Consider the following 26,395-nt stretch of genomic DNA (forward strand, 5'->3'; position numbering starts at 1 on the left):
GCATCCAAAATGGAATGAAATATTCCAGCAGAAAAAATATTCTTGCAATAAAACAGTGGATTTGCTACCATTTGCTACCACTGGGAGTTTCCTGCACCTCCCTCCCCTCCCCCACATGCATGTAGTCACCAGACTTTTAACTGAAGACCAAACCTGGAAAGAGGATAGAGGAAGGAGAGGAAATGACAGGAAAGAAGCCTGTTATCTTCTTCCTTAATGGACAGACCTGTAAGACAAAATTAACAGGTAAGGGCTTGGATGCTGAGTGAGGGATCTCTGTAAGGCACTGAAGATAACCTACAACTGTAAAGAAGCACTGAAATTTCTTCTTGCCTCTCTGGGTTTCAAACATTTAGAGATTTCTTCCAAATAGTTTTTTTGGCAGTTCTGTAATACCAGTATGGGAAACTGTCTTCGGTCAGAGAACCCTTTTCATTAAAAAATAAATCTAAAATCCTCTGAATCTGCATGCATGCCCTCCAGTGGCCATAAAACTTTGCCTTACTGGGAGAAGTGTCTCTGGAAACAATTCTAAAATGCTAGCAAATCCACCACAAATCCCATACTCCACAGAACATATCTGTCTCAGTATACACGAGTCCCAGGACAGCTGCAAAGACTGTGGAAATTAAGTTCACAAATTAAGCTTCTGCAAAAATGGGAGCTGCATTCCAGATCCGAGGTTAATATCCAGAATAAGGGCTGATTCTGACAGAAGCAAAACACCTGCAAATCCTCTTTAGATCAGTTTGTATTAAGCAACTCCCCTTTGAGCAGTTTTAGCAAAAATACCTCAAATTCAATAGGATCTTGAGGTCTTGCTCCTTTTTCACCCCAGAGATGGAGTCTCTGGGACAAGGCGAGGCTGATGGAGGGAAGTTCTGTCACTACTCTTGCCGCACTAGGTTGGGGAACTGCTGAGAGGGAGTAGAATTACACAGTCTGCGGGGTCATTTTACCATTATGGAATTCACACTTAAAAATAAAGCAGGAAGGGAGATTCCCCCCAAAAATTCAGTCTGGCTGTCATCTTTGTTTAGAGGAGGGAGAAAAAAAATTTTCAGACCAGAAAATCCTTGAAGGGCCACCCAAATCCTGAGCAGAACACCAGCACCATGTGTAGGTGACTGGGTGGCCAGCTGCTGGGTTTCAGAAGCTGTAGCCTGTGCTTTGCTTCTGCCTTTTCTCCTTAGCATTGTTTGAAGATCAGGGAGTACATTCAGCTGCGAGGTATCTAAGGTATTGGGCCTGGGATACCTACCCCAGATAATATGGGATATCTACCCTAGATAATGGCAAAACTGGAACAGTACTACTACTTGCAGACCCACGCTGCTGTTATGGGGTCAGCTCCTGTTTTTGCACCTGGATCCACCATGCTGCTGATCCTGGAACAGCTTGTTAGCTCCAGTGCCGTGCCGTGTGGAGGGTCGGAGCCAAAATGAGACCCGAAAAAAAATCCAGGTTTCCCCAATACAGCCAGGCCTGAAGTACCATATCTCTGTCTATGGTGCTGTCTAATCCCCAAGTTGGTAATCTGCTTTTGGGTGATGGAAGGGTGACTTTTATGTAAGTTTGGGGAAATATGTATGAAAGGTGATTGTACAGACGGTTTGGGAAAGAGAGGTAATCAACAGTAATTTCACTCTGGAAAAATTTTTTTGAACAAATCAACTAATTCTCTTTTTTTTCCTTTGTAGATCACCAGATTAAAAATTGACAGAAACCCTTTCGCTAAAGGTTTCAGAGACTCTGGGAGAAACAGGTAAGAGGAGTTTGCCTGTGTTTCCTTAACATCTCCTCTCTCTTTCCCCTGCTGGGCACACTGTGCATATATCTGAGGCCCAGGAAGGCATTTTACAATATTAATTCAGTCTTACAGGAGAAGGTAGTTGTAGACCAGTTCTTAGAGGGATGTTTGCCTAAAAGATTCATGGTGTAATGATGGCGTCATTAGAAAATACTTTTCTGGTTAACCAGCTAGACTGACTTAATTGCTTTTCAGAAATCTCCTCCAGTGCTGCTCTTCCATCTGCCTGTAGCATTGGCCTTGCAACTGAAAGAGGGTTTTAGGTATTCTTAGATAAGATAACTGTAAAGATAGCTTATCGCTTTCCTGCTTTATGACATTATTTCCAAGCAGCAACTGTATTTTTGCTGTTGTAGGTTTAATTTCCTGTTTGCTTCTACTTCAGTATCTCTTTCATTATCACTGCTTTCAAGGGTATTTTCTTCTGTATATATGCTTTGCATTTGGTATTTGCTGGCCACATAATGAATTTCTTTATACTCATTTCCATTATTTTCTGGTTCCTCTGAGGTTTTCCACTTGCTATTTAAAAATATAATTAAAATATCCTGCAGCATCTCTGCTAAATTGTTAATAAACTGTTTATGTGTTATTGGTATGGTGTTACGATATACAAGGGATCAGGTAAAATAAATTAATTTGCAGAGTTACTGCAGAGTTTCGCTTCCCCTTCCCCACCCTGTCCCCAAAAAGATTTGTGTTAGTGAAATGAAAAAACAGAAAATATTTTTATAAAGGTGGATGGAAAATGTGAGACTGCAGATTGGCAGCAGACAAATAGGTCACAGGCTAACAATCTGCAAAACAATGAAAGCTGTAAGAAAGAAAAACTAGACCTTTCTGCTTATAATACGTAGAGCTGGCTGGAAGGCAGATTTTTCTTTAAATTTCTGTAGGAAATACAAAAACTTGATGCTCAAATGGTTTTATACATTAGAAGATATATTGAGTTTTTCCTTAGGTTTCCAGGGTAAAAGTGCAAAAATTTTCTAATTTAGAATCTTTTCAGTTTTTCTCCAGTAATGTCAAATTGTTTCACTTTGTGTGGCTTAATTTTGTCAGGATTTTAATGAAAGTTTGAAGTAGAACACGTTATTTATTATTTAAAATATTTCTATTTTAATAACACACTAGCTAAACAAGAACGTTTATCAAAAAAGTTTGCATTATTAGAAGACATTACAGTGTTATCAAAAAGAAATAAGAAAGTCCTAATAAAAAGCTTCAACTTTTCCTGTCATTTATGATGCCAGCAGAGTGTGCAACAGATCTAAGAATTTCAGTTTTGCAAATAGTGTGGGTATCCTTTTAAATCAATATGACAAAAAGTTTTAAACAATAAATTAATTGTAGAACTGGACACAGATGAATACATTATAAGAACACTAGGGTTGTAAAGGAAGGCTCCAAGGGTTCGGAGCAGAATGCAAGCTTTGTTTGCTGTCCCCATGGGTATTATAATTCAATCTTTAATTACTTGGTCCTCTCGTGTTTTTACCAGGACCACTACCTCATTCATGGTTTGATAGAGGAAGTGTTCAATGAACAGACAAATCTTCAGTATTTCCCAACAACTGGACAAATGCTACGCCATCATTTGTAACAAAGAGAATCTTGCTAACCTAGGTGATTTACTAGGTCAGCTCCTCTGTTCTCATCTTAGTGCAGCTAAAAGACGTTTACCATCCTTATTTAATCCCAGCCTTGAGCATTACTTCTGGAACTTGAGGCATATGTGACTTTTACCCTGCTCTGCTTTCCTTAATGGGGGAAGTCGTATGTCTCCTGTGTACAAGGTCTTCTCTGTACGCAGTGATGCAGCTGCAGCGGAGGCTGGGCTCAGAAGAGAGATTGATGCAGTTCCAGGTACATGGTGGGCTAGATTAACGTGGAAGGCATTAATAAGGCCCTAGTCCAGTGAATTTGGATAGTTTCCTGAAAAGATTGGGAATTACTGATCTTTGTAGCTCATTGATTTAAGAAAGGGCAGGAAATTGCTACATGGCTGCAGCTGTGGGGAGGGCTCAGTAAGGCTCTCTGCTGATGTAAAGAGGAATTAAAATCTTTAAGGTATTACACATCAAAGAGAGCAGCCTGAAGCTTTAGGAAGAAAAAAACAGGCAAAGGTATTTGCAAGCATATATAGCAGTCAGGCGTCTGCCTCACAAGCAGTGGTCTGGCTAAGGCTGCACAACTAGCTGGGGACACCCCCTGTAATGCTTAGCTGCTCCCTTTGACAAAGACACATACATAGATGTGTACAGGCACACATGGGAGGGAGAAAGGCATTAAGATCCAAGCTTTGTGGGGAAAAGATTCTCTAAATGGGACTTTTCTTAACTGTGCTGGCTGGGTCTTCTTTCCCAATGAATTCCTAATTTCACCAGGATCGCTGGCCAACTGGAATAATGACCATGATGTTCTGTAGCTTCCCTCATCCTTACAACTCTTGTCAGCTACACTACATCAGACTGTAGCTGGAGAACATCCCACTGGAAATGTAGGTCTCTTTTGAAAAAGAAACAGGATAATTTGAGAAAGGAGCTGTTTGTGATGCAGGGAAGTGTAGTAGCTCTCCAAGAGGTTTTCTTTATAAGATCTTAAAATAAACAAACAGCACAGCAGTAAGGGCCACAGAATGATGTCTGAGACTGCTCCAGGAGATAGTAACCTAGTGACATTGGGATGCTGAATCAGAGCCCTCGTTAAAGTTTTCCAACAAATGATGCCCGGGGCGGGGGGGGGGGAGGAAGAAAGGCAGTGGAAAAAACAGAGCGTGATGGGAGAAGAGGAACTATTAAGCCACTTGTTCCCTAAGCTCTTCCCCTAAGACATTTCCTTTCTTCCTTGTGTTGAGGCTTTTCAATGAAACAGAGAGAGATGTTTTTCCTTCACTCATTTCTTATTCTGTTATTGCTTTGTTGTTGCTTCCTGCTGCAGAAATTATGGGGCTGACTGTTGTTTTCAAAACTAGTCTCCATTTTAAACCTCTGTCCTCTATCAGTTCACCGCCTCCCCACACATTTGTCATGGATGTGGTCTGGCTTCATTAGTACCAGAGAATGCTAAAAAAAGTGCTGCTTTGGGGATACCTCAGAAGAATGTAACTGCCCGTATCTATCTGAGGAAGAGATCTTCTCATGGATCCCTTCATGGGCCTCCTTCAGCTGTTTGCATGGCTATGTCCCTACACAGCCCAGTGTCTCTGTGTTTGTGTTGGAAGAAAGAGGAACAAAATGTTTCAGAGGGAACAATACAAACAGCCCCACAACTGAATGCTCTTTTGCAGTCTTTGAGCAGTTATAATCTATGCTAAGTGATGCGGTTCAGCAATCTAGCCATCAGTCTTGACAGATAAGGGAGTTAAAAGGCCTGGACTTAATACCCCCTTTTATTAGACATACACTGTATGTGATTTTAGGGAAGTCATTTGGTCCCTCTCTGCTTCAGTTCTCCATCTGCAAAAGTGAAACAGGAGAACTTGTCCTGTCTCACAGGGGTGGCAAAGGGATATCTAGATAAAAGTAGCACTTCTGTAATGGGCAATATACATACAAGTCAGGTATTAGTTGGTTGCTTTCCAGAACTTCAAGAGATTGAGAACTACAGTTTTGACTTTCATTTAAAAAGTTCTTTGACATACAGAGACCAGCTAGCAAAATGTTTGGGTAGTGAATGTGCAGGTACAGTGCTGTGGAGGCTATTTTTGGAGACTGAGTAAAGTTCATTTGACAGTGGGATGCTTAGGGGAGCTCCTTATCCAGGAGGAAGCCGGAAGGGACAGGAGTCTGAAAACACAGCAGGATGATGGAAGAAAAAAGCTAAACTGGAGGCAGGCAACAGCACTCTGCTTTCAGATGTGAGCAGCTGAGGTGAATAAAAGTTGTTTGTGTTGGAAATGCTCTTAGACCTTTTGTCTTGGGTAAGAGAGCCAGGAGGGTGCTTGGAGCCAACAGTTTGGCTTCCTCAGTGAACAATGAAAGGATGACCCGAATCCTGCATGCAGCAGGAATGGCAAGGTCAGCCATATGGGATGGATTATGGAGGTGCACAGATAGCTTGTACATCTTTTTTCATTTTTGAGACAACAGAACTTTCATTTATTGCCTATTATTAAAACTTAATAACACTAAAAATAAAAAAATGAATGAAAAAGAGAGAGTGAATTTTGGACACCTTTTAAAGGACTGACCTTTTTAAAATAAAGCTGGCAGTGAGTCCTCTTCTGATGCTTTTTTACTTCCTTCATAAAGATGGTGTGAGAGGGGAGGGTTTATGCCTGGATAGACAGCTTGAATTCAAATTTTCAGTGCAGTTCTGTGAAAGAGAAAGTGGATGACACATGGATACTGTCTAGCACACTTGGTACTGGCGGCTTCACCTAAGTCCTGAAGAAGTTGCTGAGATTTCAGAAATGTTTAAAAGAATTTTTTTTTAATCAGCATTTACTGCTGCTTCAAGATGTCTCTTCATTGGCAAACTGGGGTATGTTTCCTCTTAGCGGCTGGTACACATGTGGACTAGCAGTCCAGGGCTTCTGCTGATTAAGAGAGCGCTACCTTTATGTCCTGTGATGGAGGTCTGTGATGTGGCTCTGAATACCTTGGCATCAAACTCATTTGATAACCTGTTCTGGGAGAAAGGGTTATTAGAGTTGCCAGTGATGGAGTTTCTTGAATTTTTTTTCCATTTTCTTATGAAAATAATAATAGATCATAGACGGAAGTAGAAAATATACTTGGGGACGGGGGATAGAGTTGCAAATTCAGTCATTCAGTGTTGGTGTGCATTCTGACTCAAGCTTTTTTTGCCTGGTTGCACCTTCTTTTTCTGCAAGACTCCTTGGGCAGGGTGGTCAGTGGCAAGCAGGTTAGTACAGGACACTGCTGTCTTACACATGAAAGAATCTGAAAATTCTGCATGAATGTGTTCTGTTTAGATACTATTTCAAAAACACATGCAATACATGTTCTGCACAAAGCAAAAAAATCCCAGGAAAAAGGGATGATCTAGGGCCTAAATCTGTGTGTAGAGCAGCTGGACATAACTTTGAGCTCTGTCATCTGTACACTTAGATAGTGTGTTTTTGCATGCATGCTCAAGATGTGCAGTTTTGTGCGCACCTCTTGGGGAGAAAAGGACTCTCAAATGGGACAGGGAGAGCAAAGAGGTGGCTTTAAGCCACATCTGCAGATACCTGTGGCTGCAGCGCTGCCCAGAGCATTACATGTCAGCCTATGAATCCAGTGAAGCCAAAACTTTGCTGCCAGTAATTGCAGTGTGGAGGAAGGGCAGGAGCCACCTCCACAGCGAAGGGGCTGTTTTCAACCTGCTCCCCTGGAGGCATGTGAGCAGCATGCAGCAGCGGAGGTGGGGCCCTGGTGTCATCCCTTCCTTCTCTGGCATTTAAGGCAGGAATATAAAGACACTCACTTCACTTCACAGGCTGCTGTGGTATGCTCAGTACTGCCATTTACTCTGGGGTCTTTTTTGTTTTTTATTTTCTCCTATTTTTTTCCACTTTTCTTTTAGAAATACAAATTATACAGTACTTGCCAGAACTGTATTGATATAGAGGAAGTTGTGAGTTCAGAGCTAGAAACTGAACTGTGAGTTCACAAGCTGAGCTGTGCAAGAGGCAGGCTCCTGGCAGAGGGAGGGGTAATAGCTTTAACCTGTCTTACTGCTTCCCTGAGCCATAGCCTGTCATGGGTTGGACTTTGCTGGGATGGGGTAACGAGAGCAGAGCTTGAAGTCAGATGCATGTGCAGAGTGGGGTTATATGCACAGGGATCTAAGGGGGGCAGTAGCTCAGCCAGACTCTGTGTAAATGCTGGTTGTAGTGAGCTGGTGTCCTTCTTCCTCGTGGCAAATGCAAAACAACTAGTTTAACACAGCTGGAATCATCAGTTTGCATTTCTTGATATATTACTTGGTTTTAATTGTCAAGGCAGGTTCTTCCAACAGCAGGTCTTGTTGTATTGACTTGCTCAGGGCAATTTTATGCTCCCTGGATATATTGCACCAGGAAGTCATCCCTCAGCGCTTGGACTGGGGATTGTTCCCTGAGGCTGTGAAAAGGTGCCGTTCTCTCCCCAGCTCTGTAAGTTGAGAAGCAGGTGGAGCAGCACACATACGACTTTCTCGGCCTGGGAGCAGAGGAAATCCTGAGGGTGGTACTGGCAGTCCACAAGCTGCCCCTGCACACAGACCCCGGCTTAGCAGATGAGTTCACATTCTGTGCTGCCTTGCTGCCTCTGAGTTCCATGAGCTGGCAAAGGCCACTGTATTAACCAAATAGTTTTGTTGTAATGTACTCAGGGCTAGTGTGAGACTGCTATGCAGAGATGTCTTCTGTTTCTACTTCTAACAGCTTAGCAGCTAATAAACACCATGCAACAACCTCTCCTCTAAACCTCCTCTTAAAATACAGAGTTTAGTTTGCCAACTCCAATGTATTTAAAGCATCTGAACTTCCGGGGAGACTTTGGAAAGTTAACTGAGTAAGTGGAGGCACGTGCAGGAAGACATTTTCAGAAGCAAAAGGCAGCTCCAGTATCAGCACAACATCTGATGAGAGGCTCTGGGGATGTTAGAGCCATTTGCATTGAAAGGGGATATGTTCTCACATCTAATGAAGCATCTCTAGTTGTGTTCAGTCAGTGCAAGGGCTATAGCCTGCTGCTGGAAAAGAGGCAGGGAAAGGCAAGGCAAATACATTGGAGTGGGGAACAGAGCAAGATTCAGCTTCTACAGAGGAGAGTCTTTCCTGCAAAAAAACTCAAGGTGATTGCCCCATAGAGAACATTACCTTTTCCTGATAATGAACCTACATCCTCACTGAACTTGTGAAGTTAGAGAATTTAAGCAGAGCTAGCAGGCTGTGGTGAAAATACAAACAAAGATGACACCCAAGCCCTTTAAGAGGAAAAGTTGCTCTCACTTGATTTTTGCTTTTTCCCTTTGGTACTGTCTTTGTAGTGAGCTAGAGACCCAAAATAGAGACCCTGACCTTTTCATAAAAAGCCTCTTACTGTATTTTCAGTCAAAATCCAAAAACAGTGAGATTCACTTTTGGATGGCACTCCAATTGCACTTTAGAACAGTATCTGAAATTGGAAGGTGATGGGGAAAGACAATTCACAAAAACTCTCCTTCCAAATTTCTAAGCTGAATCTCAGACCTCCCTTGTTTGTATGACAGCTTGCATCCATAAAGTGGATGACAGCTCTGCGATAAAGCATACCTTGAGTAACTGACTGCCAAATGTTCCCTGCAAAGCAGATGAAAAGTTTAGGATCCTTGTTGAAAAAGAAAAAGGGTGGGGGGGAAGCACTGGCACTGCAATAGTGTTAGGAGCTATTAAAATCCTGGACTGGGAAAATTCCATTTTATTCTAGTGGCCAGCACCTGTGCGGGAAGGCTTGCTTGAGGAATTCACAGATGTCAAGGTGACCTTTCAGTGGCTGCTGGCAGCCTGTCAAGCGAGGTCAGAGCCCTCTCTCCCTGATTCAGATACATTTGCTGGCTGACTGACATTCTTCTCTCCTTGCTTTATTTTCATCTCACAGAACGGGCCTGGAGGCTATCATGGAGACCTATGCCTTCTGGAGGCCTCCTGTGCGCACTCTCACCTTTGAAGACTTCACTACCATGCAGAAACAGCAAGGTGAGCTTACAAAGAGCATATAAAGGGTTTACAAAGAGCTGTAAAAAGAGCAAAGAGTGTGTGACAGCAGAAACGCTCTGGCATCCTGGGTGGGTCACACACCTTATGGAGTTCTTGACTGCTGTGAATAGAGCAGAGAAGACAACAATTGGGAAATGGTAGCCAACTCATATCTTATGAGGTGCAGTACAGCCACTTAACCTCCCTGGTATCTTTAGTGTATATAAGAGCTAGAATGAAGAGAAGGGAGGAGCCATGGGGTTGGGAAAACCCATCAAGTATATGAGTTGAGCATGAAGGGAGCACAGAGAGACTGAGGAAATGTTCCAGCATGTTACGGTTTACCAGTTGCAGTTACAGATTACCATTTGTGTGGCAACCCAAATGGAAGGAGCGCATGTCCTTTGGAAGCACTGTGAGCCCAGAAATGCATCTTGCGTGCCTTCCCATACAATCACACTGCCTCCCTCTCAAAACCCTGTGGCCCTGCTGGAGATATTTTCTATTAATATAAGCCTGAATGGAATTATTGGGTAGGCCAAGTCTTTGCTGTTTGTTCATACTGTGTCTTGTCATAGCTTCTGCCCCTTGCATCTGTCAGATGTTAAGTAGGGTTTTCATCTCCAGCTTCAGACTAAGAGGCCATGTTTTTGTCTAGATAGGACTTCCCCATTCATTTCATTTGCAGCTATTCCTAGTTAATAGCAGTGATCACAGAGAACATCATTGCAACCTAGTTCTTTTTTTATTCAGATAGAAGTGCAAGAAAAGAAACAAAACAAAACCATCTTCAAATGTGATGCCTGTGAAGTTAAACAATCAAAAAATTAAATGTAACTCTGTGGAGCAGACCACTTTCTCTAGCCTTTCCAAATCGAGTTTGACTTCAACCCAAAGCTTCCATCCAAATCTTGAGTCTATCTGGGGAATGACGTGGTTTGCAATTTAAGAGACATCAGCCAAAAAGAGTGTGAGAATGTCAGAGGGCAGTAGGCATAGGGGCTGCCTGCCAGGGCAGAATCAGAAGGGGAGTGAGTGCAGAACGCCGTTCTGGCCATCCATCACCCCACAGCTTCCCCATGCAACAGCTCAAAATCCAGGTAACCTGCTAAACTGTTTTTCTCAAGGCACAGTGCCAAAGGAACAAGGACCACAATCTGTCAACTATGTTAGACTCCTTGTGCATGTTCTTTATATGATCACACACTTCCTAAATAGCATGGCATAGGGCAGAAGATGTTTTGTACGAGCTTGGAGGCATGTGTTGAACAACACTTGTGGTCAGGCATGTGGTCAAAGATGGGTTAAAGCAGGGATTCCAAAACATTTTCAGCACATGTCTAAATAGAAACATAACAGCTTCTCCTCCTGGTCACGATCACTAAAGCAACCTCCCTCCTCTGACGATTGGTTGGACCTTCTTACCTCCTATTCAGGCTTGCACAGCTCCCCACCCCTCTCATTGGTTATCAAATAACATCCTAGTGGCAAGTCCAGCAATTGCTTACGTGGTAAGGTAATATTAGGAAAGGAAAATATTTAATGTATTTTTAGCTTGTTTTAATATAGTTTGGCAGCTGAAAAACCAGGAAGCAAGCCAGTACCCTGTGACCAGCCAGCTCTGTGCAGACCACCATCACCACTGTACTGCAGACCACTAAACTTAGGGCAGGCCTTAACTAAAGTTGTGTCTACAGGCCAGTTTCAAAAATTAAAAACTTGCTACAGAACCAACACTGCACAGCCCTGCATCTAGCCATGCAAAACAGCCTGAAGATAATGAATCAAAAACACACTATCTATCCTAGTGCTCACCTCTCCAGTGTTTGCTGTAACAAGCTGTTCCCTGATTTCAGTAAAGCCAAAGTACAAACAAACTCTAATTCCTGGCTGTTGGGACAGCCCCCAAGGGTCAGCACAAATATGCTGGTCTGGAGGCCTCAGAGTTGCTGGCAAAAAGAGCAAGAAATGCTGAGGTGGCTTTAAGCCACATGTGATTCTGCCCTCCAGACTTAAGATGGCCAGGATATACAGTGTCCATAGCTCTTCACTTCCTTGCTTTTGAGCATGTAAACTGTGTGGTTAGAGTGACAGGCGAGTAAATCACTTGCATTTAATAACTGGCTTCAGCAGAAGAGCCTCAGAGCTTTAGCCAGTCCCTTTATGTAAAGGCCTGATCTGGGATCCCACTCCACTCCCCTCCCCTAAGCTTCAGTGCTCCAAGCTGCATGCTATTATCTCATACACCTACATATTAGTGAGTTACAGGGGAGTATTATTTTAATAAACAGGCACTTTAATTATGGAACATGCCGTTGTCTCCAGAGGTGGGTGAATATGTAGCATCTCTGAATAAGTGTTGGAGGAACTGCAAGTCTCCATTTTATCCCTTGAATTGCTAGTTCTGCATAATCTGCATTTGGTTTAGGATGAAGCTCTTTGTGATTGCCACTGAAATGGATGTTTTTAGCTGGGCTATGGATATGAGGCAAACCAACCCCTGGCAAGCCCAATACCAGGAAGGAGTGCTACAAGGCTGGCTCTGGGAAAATGTTTTGTGGTTCCAGGAGAACCGTTGAGATGTGTGGATTATTCTTCCTCACTTCCCATCTCTGCTGTGACTCTACTTGAAGCCTAGCTGTGTCCACTGCAACTCAAGAGGAGTGCACACTTACTGCAGAGGATCAAGATGAGAGCAGTAAAAATGGCCACATGCCTAGGAAGAAACATTGTCCATGAGGAATGAGTCATGGCTCTGGTGTTCTTCAGCCTGGAGGGGAAGGAGGGAGGGCATTCTAGTGCTGAAATAAAATGCTGGCTGTGGTGGATAGGACAAGAAGTAATGGGCTCCAGTTACATGAAGTCTAGCAAAGTGCTGGAACAGATTCCCTGTAGAGATTGGGGAATTTAGTCCTGATTTTGTAGGGATGAGTCCCCCTTATTGTGGTAGAAAAAATGATGCTTTCTAGGGCAGAAACATGGGATTTTTAACAGTGTGAATATGGTGCCGTGTTGCTTTCCAGGTGGATTTCTACAGTTAGATTTTTTAGGGGTTTGCTATGGATTCTTCGCTTTTCTTTTGCCATTTGGTATTGGTTTTTTTGTGAAATAGAAGTGTTTTCTGCCTTTTCCAAAAGAGTTCTGTCAAACAAATCTAATTGAATTATCATAATAGATTACAGATTTGACTGATAGAAGTATCTCTGTAGGTGTGATGGACTTTTGGAGAACATTTAACTTGATGCCACATATCGTTCTGATGAAAAAGTTGTTATTAGCGTGGAATAAGAAATGAGTAGCAGACTGATCTCAAAGCCAATAATAAATGTGAATTCACCACCCAGTGGGTACAGTTCCAGTGTTGCTCTTCAGAGACTGGTTCCACGACTAACAGATTCAGAACTAAAAAAAAGGTGCAATTGTTAAAAAGTACAAATCACACAAAGACTGGCAGCGTGGTCAGTAATGATGGGGACAAGGGCACAAAGAACAGGAGAGATTGCTTGGTAACCTGCATGCATTCAAACAAAGCGTGGCTTTTAATTCAGCCAAATACAATATCATGTGTCTAGGAATAAAATATAGGACATACATACCCACAGAGTGAGGTTCTGCATCCTGGAAAGCATTGGCACTGACAAGGAATTGGAGGTCAGGGTGGATAAGCCACTGCACAGGCAAGTGGACAGTGTGTGTAAAGCTGTGATAAAAAGGAACATGCAATCTTTGATGTAGAAACAGGAATAGTGAGAAACACTGGGGAGACAATTTCCCTGTTACGAACTGACATTATAATATGGTCTTCTACTGTATGTATTTTTAAAGGGTGCAAAGAAATTGGAGAAGAATTTAGAGAAAAAAAAATAGAATGATTTGTTGGCTGGAGAAGATTCCTGGGAATGAGAACTCAGTTCGCATTGTTAATCAAAAATAAAATCAAGAGCTGAATTTTTGCAGCCTGTTCTATCTTACAGGAAAAATAATACCTGGCTGAAAATGGTGGTTTCATGTCACTCATCCTTGATAAATTCCTGTGACAGTGATTTCCACATTTTTATGTCATGACTATGTGAAACATAATTCATTCTGGCAGCTTTGATTTTTCTATTCTAATTGGAAGTTCATCCCTTTGTGTGGGATGTTATCAGATAAGGAGAACAGAAACTTCCCATACACTTTCTTTATATAGTCAATTGTTTTACAGGTTTGGTGCCCCCCTTCTGCACTTCTCTGTGAGTAGTGCCAGTCATTTCAGCTTCTCTTCAAGTGGGAGGGTTTATCGCTTCTTAAAAACAAGTCTGCACAGAGTATTCCAGATGCAGCCACATGATACAATTATCTAAAGGTATTATAATTTTTTCCACATTATCCTTTCTCCCATTCGACATGCATCATAGTGTTTTGTTCATTTGTTTGGCCCGAGCTATATTTTGAGCAAGGGCCACAGTGACACACAGAATCGATACTTGGAGCGCTGGATGCAGCTGTTTCATACAAGGACTAAGTGACTTTCTAATTTACACAATGAAGGGTTTCAGCTGCCCCACAAACAGAAGAGCCTGATATCACAACCAGCCACACAGACGGCTGATGTGTCTGACACCAGTGATCCACAAGCTTTATTTGCACTTCTCACTGCTGAACTACAGTGCATGAGTAAGTTGCTGCAGGTCTGAGGCCTTAGTGGTCATTGTGTTGTCCTACTAATGAGGAGGGTGTACAGTTTCTGTCAGTGAACACTTTGGCACAAGTACAAAACCTCTGTTTTAGAGTAAGCAATCTAAAAGACATCATAGCTTTACAAGAGCAAGCACGTTTTTTGACACAATCACAGCAGATCTGCAGCCAGTTTAAAAAAATCCCCCCAAACAGAACCTTACAGATGCTCAGAAAACAGCAGTTTAGGAGAGGCTGACCTTTCGAGAATGATGTCACCCACTCTGCAGTCTACTTATTACTAGGGAAAAAGGGGGCTTGGGATTATTGAGTGCACATGGCAATGAGATGTGGAGAAAGCCAAGAATCTATTAAAGTATTTAATTGGGATATATTTTCAAAATTTAGATTGAACCTCATCCAGATTCTCATTATTAAAAATATGTGGCTCAGTTTCTTGATTTTAACAGGGAACATAAAAAAAGAGGGGAGTGGGGGGGAAGAAAATAAGAGTTCCAGTAACTCTGGACTGTGTCACTTTCCAAGAGTGAAAAGAGCCATTGCTGGCTCTATCTGATATGCAGTTTCCCACAGGATATTGAGATGAGCATATCACTGCCAGTGAATGTAAGTTTTGCCAGGACATAGAGAGATCAGGATGACACTGTGACCACACTAGACTAGTGATCAGTATCCGATCCTTCCTATAAAAACTGGTGAGTTATGCAAGAAATAAAATTGAAGGTACTCTGGCAGCTTGTAAAAGAACTGCCTCCTAAGCAGAATTGCAGAACTAGTATGAGAGTCACATGATGTGGTGTATCAGCAGGTTTACAGCAAAAATTTTACTTCTCCGTTAAGTCCTCTTTTGACACATGCGCACCATATCTGCAGGGGTCAAAGATTTTAGTTCCAATTGATGAATTCTCAAGGCAGCTTTCCTTTCAAGTGGGATTTCTTTGCTTGAATAAATGCCTTTGCTGAGGATTGTGTACCAATTGCTTTCAACAGTTCCAATCTGTTCTCCAACAGCTTGAACATATCCATTGCTCTTGCCCTGGGGGATCTCAGGTAGGAAGGTCACCTATTAGAACATCTGAAAATTGTTACTGGTTATTGAGATTAGCATCAAGAGCTTGAAATTTGTCTAAAATTGTGCCAGAGACAAAGAGGGGCATGCTCTCTGGTAAGGTAGGACAGCACAACTGTTCAAACTGGAGTCTGAGTACAACTCCCAGTCTTCCTCTGAGAGGGAACATCATAATGGCTGTAGTCTTGTGCTGACAAAGGTATGGATAGAAGGCTCTCTCCTCTGGGTGGAAGAGGTACAATCCACTCATTTATTGCTGGAAAGGAACAGGTAATGTTTTCTTGTAGTAAAGATGAGTCCAGACAGACCCCAAGACTGCATGATGCATCAGCAGATAGGAGACAGATACCCTGAGCTGAGGTGTTGCTGCTTTTCCACCTTCCCCGTCTGTAAGCATTATTCTTTTCCTGCAGGCATCACCTCTGTCTTGCCAAGGATGCATTTGTATTGCACGTTATTAATTTCTCCTTTGGTATATTGTTCTCTATGCTAGGCATAGTGTTCAGAGAGCTGCCCTGATCACACCTATCCGAAAACAGTATTGTGAAAGCACTAATGTGTATTAGTGTCAAATGGAGGCAAGAGTGAGCCCTCCAGAACATCACATCAGCGGCCCTTACAGGCAGAAAGAAGCAAATATCTGTCAAGATCCCCTTGGCTTAATCTGAGATCCCAGATCTCCAAAATAGTGTCTCCCATGAGAGTGGAGCTGCTGATGTCAAAGGAAGCTGAGAAATCCATGAATGCATCAGCCTGGCCACCTGCCTCCCAACTGTAGCCATCAGGTCCTTCAGCAATGCCACCAGGATAATCTGGATGCTGATTCCCTTTTGAAATCAATTGTGGATGGTCTAGGCTATTGGCAGAGGTCAGATATTTGGGTTTGGTCTCAATTATCTTCTTGATTCTTTTGACCTTGAAAAGGAGATTGGAAACAGAGCAGTTGTTGCCAGAGTTATTGGGATGAAGTGCTGGTTTCTGCTGCATACTTCAAATGGCTAGGAGGTTGCCTCTTTTAAATGAAACAATGGAGAACAAACTGTTCCAGCTTCTTTTTGGTAGAATTACAAACAGTTTTTCTTTAGGGAAGCGGTGTTTCTGATGCTTCAAGATCTCAACTTTCATTGTGAAAAGTTAAAATACCCTCCCAGATGTGAAATAAGAGTCTGAGAGTGAGAGTCTGTGCCACTGTCTGATAACCTGAAAGGAGCTTGAAGCATTCCTTTATTTCAGAGAGGTGTTTACTCTGAAGTCTAATTACTGATGCATAAATCTCTGTTATTGAATGGGTGGTGATCGGATTTTAAATGAATGATGGGGAACAATGGTATTTTGAAGATCTGCACAATCTCCTTGGAGTGGTATGGTATTACAAGTGGAACATGGCATGTGCTTTGGGCTTGATACGATACTGCTGCATTCTTTCTCAATTTAGAAATTTTGAACCTTGGTGCCGCCAGGGTTTGTATCTTGTTATTTTTTATTGTTTAATGTACCTTGGAGCTTCCAGGGCCTGTGTTAGACCAGAGCAGACTCCATCAAGAAAGGCAAGAGATCACGGTTTTCAATTCAGTTTACTTTTGTCACCACCAAAGAAATCACCATGATTTCAGTTAACCTAAGCTGCAAAGTTGCAGCATTTTCTTCAAAGTTTTAAGCCACTATTGTGACTTTCTGAAGGGTGTATGTCACAGGGCTTCCTTTCCTGCATCAATTTTTCATTCAGCATTACTTCCTGGGGTACCTATCTGATCTACGACCAGTGTGTAAATGTTTGTGCCTAGCTGATAGTTGTAAAGGTGAGAGACAGTGCATAATTATCACTGAAAAGCAATTTTCTCCACTAAAGTGGAGGTCCTTTGTCTTCTAGGCCTGAGTCAGTTTATTCTGACTGTACCTGCAGAAGGGAAACAGGGAACATTTCTGTAGGAGCTGATGTACAATTCACAAAAGCTGTGTGTATGCTACATTACTGCTGCACACAAGACAGAAAACCAGGTCCAACAAGTCTTCTCTCGAGACAGTGTGGAGTCACCTCAAGGCCATTGTGTCATTATATGAGGAGCAAAATCCATTGTATTAAAGACAGTCTGGGGTAACTGGAAAGGGGATGTTGTCTCTTATTTTTGGGAAAGCTGTCTTGGTACTCAGGATATAGATGGGAATGGAAATCAGAAATCCTGAACTGTAGTTTTCCTTAGGGATTGTCCACATTAGAAAAAAAGTTGATTTTTTTTTACTATGGGATCTTGAATATATTTTGTCTTGGAGGATGACTGAGGCAAATTGTATCTCTAACTTGCTGGCCGGCCAGTTTGTGCTGCAGAAATCTGTAAGAGCTAAAGAGATTAAGAGTATTATTCTGTGTTCCTCTAGATTTACAATTAATTCCAGTGATTTCCATAATTTGAGGAAAATTAAAAATAAAAAGACACATTTTTGTAATTTACAAATCTTAAAATTCCCTTTCATTCCTCACTTTTCTGCCATGTAATACATATTTTCCCCCTGAAATCTATTGCTGTATCATCCTTTTTGCCTTTTGCTATATGTCAAAGAACTACAAAGAACTCTTTATGTTTCCCCTACTCAAACAGCAACTCAGCACGCAGTAGCTTTTGGGTCTCATTTGGGCCTTTTAAAGAATTTTACAGCAGATTCATAATTTGATAATTAGCCAAGGGCTTTAGAGACAAAACAGGCAGCTACATTCTGCGAAGAAAGAAATGGCGCTTGTTCACCTGAAAGAGGAAAGTTTTTATTCCTAGAAACAGGGAAAGAATGAAGAGAGAGTCTAGTATGTCACAGCCATTGGAAGCCATTTCTATCACTCTCGTAGCTTGGCCTGCTGATAACCAGGGATGGAAAATTCCACCGACTCCTGCAGAAAATGTGGGATTGGATTCCAGGGACTGTCAAACTCAGCACTTAACATCCTGGGAGTAACCAGTGCACGGAAGATAGCCTGGAGGAAATCATTAAACCCAGGGCACTGCTTTTTCCCCCCCCCCTTCTTCTTCTTTTTGTTTTCTTAACATTGCAGATTCCTTTCCCTCTGGAAGACCAGGTGGCCCTGCCCTTGCTCAGTGAGAGGTGTAGGAAGAGGCATCAAAGCTGTTAGGTTTTCCAAGGTACAGAAGAAGGTGTTCAGAAAGGGTAGTGATGGCATAAGAAGGATATGATGAACCTTTCAGTCCTTCCGAGAGTTTTAAATTTGAGTCCTTGAAAGCTAGAAGTGGGAAGAGAGATCTCAGGCTGTCAGTTATACTTGCAGAACAAAAGTTGTAATGAAATGTGGGAGCAGGAGTAACACCTGATAATGTGGTGCACTGGCACAGTTACAGCAAGCAGAAATCTGCTTTAAAGCACTAATTGAGAGTTTCTGTTGGAGTTAAGCATAGAAACCTTTCCTTAAAGGGTCAGCAAGGCTGCTGAAAAGCAGAGTGTATATGCAGAAACTGTTGAATGCTATCCTTAGAAGACTGTATGTTGTGAAAGGTATTTAGAAACTTGGAGATGCAAGTAGGCATCCAGTGGGACTTAGGCATGTAGTGCTTTAAGCAGGAATGAATGCAGGTTTGTGCTTGGCCTGAATATAAAAGAACATGAGATCAGATGATCATAGTGGCACCTTCTGGCCTCATAATCTATAAGTCTGTCAGATCAGCTGGCAGTCTGCACATCTCTCCCTCGTAACCATCTCCGATATCTACCTTTGGACAAGTACATCATTTTTGTTCAGTGACCAAAGGCACAGTAACTTGGAAGGCAGGAAATAAGTGTCTTAAGTCATATTTAGGGTGCATGCATGGAAGGGAATTTTACTTTTTTGTTCAAAAGTCATCACATTTATTTACTGTTGTGTCAAAGGGTAGAACACTGTGAATAACTGGAAAGAGTTGGTTTCTCCCATGCTTTGGAAAAATCCCTGTACATATGTATACATGTCTGTAGAGACTTCACAAAAATCAGACCTTTCAGGAGTGACTTAAAGCGTGTCTGCCCGGACAGGCTCCTCTGTCTGTGTTCCACACTGGCCAGACACATGCCAGCTCCAGGCCAGCTCCATTTGGAAAGCTGGAGAGCTGCATTAGCATGGCTCTGTGCCCAAGTGAATATAAATTGCCTCTCAGGAGGGCTTATTAGCTCAAGCAAAGCACCAGAAGGAGAGCTGCAAGCCAGATGAGCTGCTAGCAGTTACAGCCTGTCTTTCTCTCACCCTTGGGTGATCAGACACATGCCTATCACAAGACAGAGATGCCTACATGTTTGGTGTGTTACAGAGGAGGAGCTTTGACTCCTCCAGGAGAGAGAGCAGCAAGACTGTCTTGCCTGCACTAATTATTTCCAAGCATCTGGCCTTTGGGCTAGGTCTTGCTCATGTCTGAGGGGAAGCTGGCTAGGCCTGGGTTGTGAGACAGACAGATTGTCCTGCTGGGCTGAGTACAGCCTCTAGGCTGTAGGCTGGCCACATTTAATCCAGAGCCAGTATTTGTGGTCCTGCTAACCTAAACTAGCTTGTAGATGGAAGTAGGCTGACCTGTTTAAGATGCATTTGCACTCAAAGAATGAACAATTACTTTGCACTAACTGTCGTATTGAAACGTGAAGTCCTAAGATAAATCACCTTGTGGTTTCAAACCCTGTTAGAAGGTCAAGGGACAGGCTCTGAAGACCTTCAGCCAAATCCATTCTTAATGAGATGGTCAACATCAGATTATCACTGCTGGAGCCCAATCACACCAGGAGTTGGAGGCTGCAATATTGTCTGATAACGGCAAGTGATCAAGTTGGAGTAGAGGACAGAGATGTTACCTCCTTCTCCTCAGCTGAGGTGTAGCAGCCAGGTGTTGCATAGTTCACTGCAATGTGGTGCTAAAAGAAAAGCACTTTACCCAATGCTTCGGATTAAAGTTTTCATCATGGAAGACATGCTAAACTGACCATATTTGCTCGTTATTGCAATGGTCTGGAAATGTGTATAGTTACTTCCAATCAGTTAAGGGCAGTAATTTCTTACACCACACTAATGCTCTTGTGTGCAGTTATCTGACCAGACTCTGTCAGTGTCCAGTGCATGGCCCTGATGTTCAGCCATTCTTGTGCTGACTGCAGTCTCAGCTTATGCTTGCTCCTCCTCTGCACTAAGCAAGGACTTCAGGGACTGGGAGGTTCATATGGAGGCACTGCATGTGATGGTAGCAACTGATGCCTGGAAATTTTAGCAAGGAAAGTACACTGCAGTTGAGTCCAAAGCGTGATTTATGTGCACCTTTCAGATAAAGGAGGTTGGGACGAGTTGTGGGTCAACTGACTAGTGTAGTGTTATTCCTAAGAGAGATCCCAGAAAGTTTTCCATGTGCAATTGCTTCAGACTCCCTTGGCACTGATACTCTCTCTCCCCTATCTCCCCATTGCCAGAAAGCTCCCTTGGCTTACACTGGCTGCTTGGCAGATGTGTTTTCCATCTAGACTGCAAAGTTAGCAGTTCCTTATGTGGACTGCACTGTGTAGGAAAGCTGTCCCTTACTTTTCAGATGCCCTGGCCTGCTGAGTGCTTCATGAATGTTTGTAGGCCTTGGTTTTAAAGCACATCATACCCTTGGGACTGCATATGTTTAGATTTGCAGTTTATTCTGAAATTATCCTAATCCTGGTCTAGGTAAAATCAAAAACAAGGATCTATTTGTAACATATGAGAAGACAACACTGTGACTGATGCTTTGAACGACACACGTGACAGGAAGGAAAGAAGACCAGTCACAAGCTGTTTAAGATGAAATTTCAATGGCAGTTCTTATTTGCATCCAAATGACAAGCCATAGATGCTTCCCTAATCCTTGTGGTCAGGTATTTGATACTGGCATGCAGCCAGCATTTCTATACTGTGTTCACAAGAGGGAACGCTGGAGAGGGGAAGGTTTGCTTTTACATCCCACTCTCTACATGAGGTTTCCCTGTGTTCCACTATGGTTTAATTCTTTCTCCCACTTTCCCTCCTCAACAATGATTTTTTACTTCTCAATCCAGTTTGGAAATTTTGACCTTCCTCCCACTAGACTATTCTCCACTCCCTCTCATTGGAAATGCTCCTGTTCCTTTGATAAGGCCTGCCTTAGTTATCGCCTGCATGCCCAGACAATGAGCAGACTCATTTCAGGATGGCTCCAGTGCCTGGCTAAGCCCTGAACATAACAACATCAGGACACTGTGAGATAGCACACTTTTATCTGCCACGCAGGGCAGGGCTCAGATCCAGAGGCTTTGACATTATAAACCTTGTATTTTATATGAACATGTGACTTGCTAACTGCACATACCTGGGATTGATGCATGCAGGGCCAGAAATGATCCTCTGAAGACCGGACACGGTGGTAACCAGATCACTTTGGGATCATGATAAGTGTGGAGGTGAGGGATACTATGACATTAGTGGTAAATGATGTATCCAGGGATAGTAGTGAGCAGAGAAAAGGAAGAGAGGAGAATTATTGAGAGATTCATTTTGTTTTTCCTTAAATGTGACTGCCATTAACTTAATCCTGATCTAAATATAGCCTTGTGCATCAATTTAACTAGACTGGTTTATATCCATGCCTTCCATTAAAACGACATATACATCTGCGTATCTGAGACTGTAGGTTGTTGTGGATGTACTTGCTGGGCTTGCTGCCATCTCTAAGGGTATTTGGCCAACTTGGTAACAACTCCAGTCCAAGTTATAACTTCACAAAAGTCCAGGTTGCACCTGGCCCATACTTAGTGCTGCCAGCAAGGACAAATTAGAAATATAATTCAGAGCAAAGTAGAGCTCTTTGCCTTTTAAAGAGGTTGAGCTGAGATGGATATTTTACTCTGGTGGATCTTGCTCTGTATTGTCACCCATTCTCCTTAAAGGTCTAAAGATTATTCTGTAAATGATCAGAAACTAGTATCCTGCCTTGTGCTCCATGGTGGTAAAAGCGCTTTGTGTCCGGTGCTTATGACTGAGATTTGTGACAAAGTATTTTTGAAAGGGACTTCTCAGATCTGGCATTTGCTCCTGCCTATAGATCTCTTACCTCCTGATTGTTTTAAAGTCAGGTGGGAAAAGAAAAAACATTTTTTCTTTTTGTGTCGTTCCTGGTTACTATGTTGTCTCTTCAGGTTTTTTTGGTTGGCTTGCAGAAAGAGATAATTCAAAGCAGAATCACATTAGCCCCTCTTTGGGGATAATCTTAAATCTGCAAATCAGTGTGTCAATTTTGGAACACCAATAGTCAATTAAGCAACACTTGCAATTCCTAATCTGAGGCCTCTACCTACTCTTGTTCTGTGGAACCAAGGCCTCAGTTATGTGTATGACTTTACCATAGACTCCTTAGCAGATGCTTAAAGCCTAATGCTCATTGTAACTAGTGTGCATGCTCCTCTCCTGCATAGTTTTCTTAGGTTAACTAAGACATAAAGGCAGACTGAAATGAAATCATTGCAGGTAATCATTTATTCTACATATTTTTATTTCAAACAGATCATAAAATGCTCAGAAAAAATATTTGTTTAGTTTGGTTTTTTTTATACTTATTGCTCAGACACTGCCAGCAAATAAGTCATGATCTGAAGTTTGTTCATGAAATATGTGGTGTAAAGAATAAAGTGCATGATTACTATCCTGTGGATTAAATACATGCCATTTAGTGTTGTATTTGTTTTGTCATTATGTGACTTCTGTATTTCTGGTCTTTGATAGATGAGCAATGACAGATGAACTCAGCTGTTCTTCCTGCCCTCTCTTTAGAGCAGGGCTATCAGAGAAAAATATGTGTCTATAGTTCAGCATCTGAGTTCAAATTCACCTTTATCAGCATTTCAACTAAAATGGACTTCGCAAAAAAACTACTTGTGTAGAGGCACGTGTTTCCTTCTGCTGATCCTGCTACAGTTTTGACAACCTGTAAAAGAGAGCCAGAGTGAAGAGCTGGAGAGGGGTTAACATCTTAACTTACCACAACAGAATTCACCAGAGACTTTAAAAGATTCAGGGAAGTGTACCTTTTATGGCCAATACAGAATCAGAAATTCACAAAAGTCTTTGAGCTATGAAGCTAAAATGCAGTAGCAGATCTGAACGTTTCAGTATATTCAAGAGGGAAATACAGAGAGTCCATGGTGCCAGTTGAAACTTGACATTCCCTTTTCAATTCTAATGGACATTTGAGGCAGGGCTTCTCTTTTATTCTTCTGAATGAATGACAGAAGGAGTCAGTGGCTGAGGGTTGTTAGCAATAAACATTCATCCCCTTGGCTGGTAACGGGAACAAATATTTTGACTTAGCAGCAACCCAAGAACACATATTTTCGTGATGCTGCCTAGGTCACTGCGGCCAGTCCAGGCTGTGCTTATCCAAGGCTGCTTTTCTTCTTGTTTTTGGCTCTTGTGCCAAACCATTTTTTGAAAAAAAAAAAAAAAAATTAAACTACCTTTTCACCCTAATGACCCACTCAATTTCATTTTTAATGTGTTAGAAAGACTGATATAATCTCACTTACACTCTCACCACCTTACACTGAAACAGAACTTGTCCTTCTAGTGCATCTCTTGGTCACTAACAACACCCCTTCTCTTTTCATCACACAGCATTGCCTTCAGTTCCTCCCCCATTTTGCACCAGACCTAGATTGGTCTTAAAATCCTGCTGGCTTTATTCCACATGGCAACATGTGAGAAAGCTGTCCTTTCCTTTTGCCCCTCAGTCTGCAACCCCTGCCTTGGTTTTATTTCACTTACCTGTTCTAACCCACTCTTTTCCAGTCCCTTTGCCTCTCACCTGGCATCCTCTAACCTGTCCAAAATGCTACCTCACTGGTTGTCTTCCTTGTTTCTCTGGTTCTATTGCTCCCTTAGTCAAATCCCTTCACTTCTTTTACAAGACCCTCCAGAGTAAGTTGCCCTAAAGCAAAAAAAGAGAATTCATGCAAAGAGACTCATACAACAGAAAGAAAATATTTCACACCAGGAAATTGCATTCCTTTAAGCACAGAACTGATTTTCCTGGTTGAGTGAAGTAACTTCCTCCAAATCAAAATCTTGCTTATAATAGTCTCTTCTCAAACTCAAAATTGTGCCATGACCTTTTTCATATTGCATATTTTCAGTTTGTTTCTGTTCTTGGTGGTATTACATGGTACTCTAAAAAACATGAACATCACTGCTTTTACAAAGCAATTCTGTAATTTGTAGCATAAATAATACATATGACATTAATGCTATGCATATGCATATACTTCAGTATTTTGTTAACAACACCAGCAATACAATACAGCAATACAATATCGAGTACCTTTCAAAGTCAAAGCACGTGCTTGAAAATCCTGACACATCCCCTTTATCTGCACTGCAGAACAGGCTGTAGCTCAAAACTGTGCCCGTTCTTTTTAGTGATACTTCTAGCTTAAATCAGTACTGCTGCACCATAAGCTGTCCCAGAAAACTGTTGAATGGTGCAAAAGTCCAACATGCTTTCAGCCACTTCCTGCCGCAAGCCCCCAGAACTGATGATAAAGCATGTTTGTAGCAGAGCCATACAGCCTGCTGACTGGTGGTCTTCCTGGAGACCAGGAGAGAGGAGATGACACTTTAAAAAGAGAGGGGACTAGATAAACATGCCTGGAAATTGCAGATCCCTTGACTGATGGAGCTGTGTTTCTTTGCAACTTTTTCCACTGACTTGGAATGTTCTGTGACATGCTTGCTTCCCTCTCCTATTTTAAAAGGGAAGAAAACCTCCATTTAAAAACAAAATCCTAGCAAAAAAGCTGCGGGAGAGACCAAGGGATGTTATTAATAAAGTGAGGGCCTTTGCCAAGAGAGGCCGAGTTTTCCAGTGGCCATTTTACCACCCTTGTTTCTTTATTAAACTAAGCTGTTTTTCTAACGAGTCCGTCTTGCTTTGCATGTGTGTTCTTGGACTCTGAACATACTCCCATGTGTTTTGTTTTCCAGGAGGCAGTACAGGTACCTCCCCAACAACCTCCAGCACGGGGACCCCATCACCCTCTGCTTCCTCTCATCTTCTCTCTCCATCCTGCTCCCCTCCAGCCTTTCATTTGGCCCCCAACACTTTCAATGTTGGCTGCCGGGAGAGTCAGCTTTGCAACCTCAACCTGTCTGATTATCCCCCGTGTGCCAGGAGCAACATGGCCGCATTGCAGAGCTACCCAGGGCTGAGTGACAGTGGGTACAACCGGCTGCAGAGCGGCACCACCTCTGCCTCTCAGCCCTCAGAGACCTTCATGCCTCAGAGGACTCCATCCTTGATCTCAGGAGTGCCTACTCCTTCCTCACTGCCCACCAACAGCAAGATGGAGGCATACAGTGGCCAGCTGGGGTCATTCCCCAGCTCCCAGTTTCAGTATGTCATGCAAGCGGGCAACCCTGCCTCCACCTCTTCTTCCTCACACATGTTTGGTGGTGGCCACATGCAGCAGAGCTCCTACAACGCCTTCTCCCTTCACAATCCCTACAACCTCTACGGATACAATTTCCCTGCTTCCCCAAGGCTGGCAGCAAGCCCAGAGAAACTGACCACCTCCCAAAGCACTTTACTCTGTTCATCCCCTTCCAGCGGGGCCTTCGGAGAGAGGCAATACCTTTCGACAGGCATGGATCATGGGATGCACATGATCAGCCCTCCATCCAGCAACCAGCAAACAGCCAATGCCTGTGACAACAGACAGTACAGTGCTGTTCAGGGCTCCTCCTCACAGATGTCTGTGCACATGGTCTAACAAGCGGCGCATCTCCTTGGAATCGAAGGTGGTCGGATCTTCGTCATTTCCGTGAGCAAATCCATCCCCACACCTTTTTGCCTTTAAACTTATAGTGGAACTAGTATTGTAATGATAAATGCAAACACGTGCCATCTAAGTATGCGCCACAAAACCTCATGGGAAGGCCTGACTGACAGCCACCACAGCTTGTAATCCAGGGCCTCTGGATCTGGCACAGAGCATCTGCTCTTCCTGGACATTGCAGAGAGAAGGGTATAGCTTTTGAGAGAAGCTGGAGTGAAGCAGCTGAATATAGAGTTTATGTATTAACTCTCAGCTAGTGTGAGCTCTCAGTGTGGAGGGAGCTGTGTCCCTGTGCTGTCTCCTCCAGGTGTCAAAGAAAGGAAGTCTCTGAAGACCT

The 26,395-nt window shown here is 42.6% G+C and overlaps 1 protein-coding gene across 1 annotated transcript in view; it reads left to right on the forward strand.

The window, feature by feature from the left end:
* TBX15 (T-box 15) overlaps window positions 1-26,000 on the forward strand; it is a 104,849-nt gene extending 78,849 nt beyond the window's left edge. The window contains exons 6-8 of the mRNA XM_026061508.1: window positions 1,701-1,765; window positions 9,382-9,479; window positions 25,208-26,000. Of these exons, the coding sequence (XP_025917293.1) occupies window positions 1,701-1,765; window positions 9,382-9,479; window positions 25,208-25,992 (948 nt within the window). The 3' untranslated portion in view covers window positions 25,993-26,000. The remainder of the gene's footprint in view (window positions 1-1,700; window positions 1,766-9,381; window positions 9,480-25,207) is intronic.
* Window positions 26,001-26,395: the final 395 nt, after the last annotated feature.

Source organism: Apteryx rowi, unplaced genomic scaffold, assembly GCF_003343035.1.
Source record: "Apteryx rowi isolate R43461 unplaced genomic scaffold, aptRow1 scaffold_181, whole genome shotgun sequence".
Taxonomy (NCBI): domain Eukaryota; kingdom Metazoa; phylum Chordata; class Aves; order Apterygiformes; family Apterygidae; genus Apteryx; species Apteryx rowi.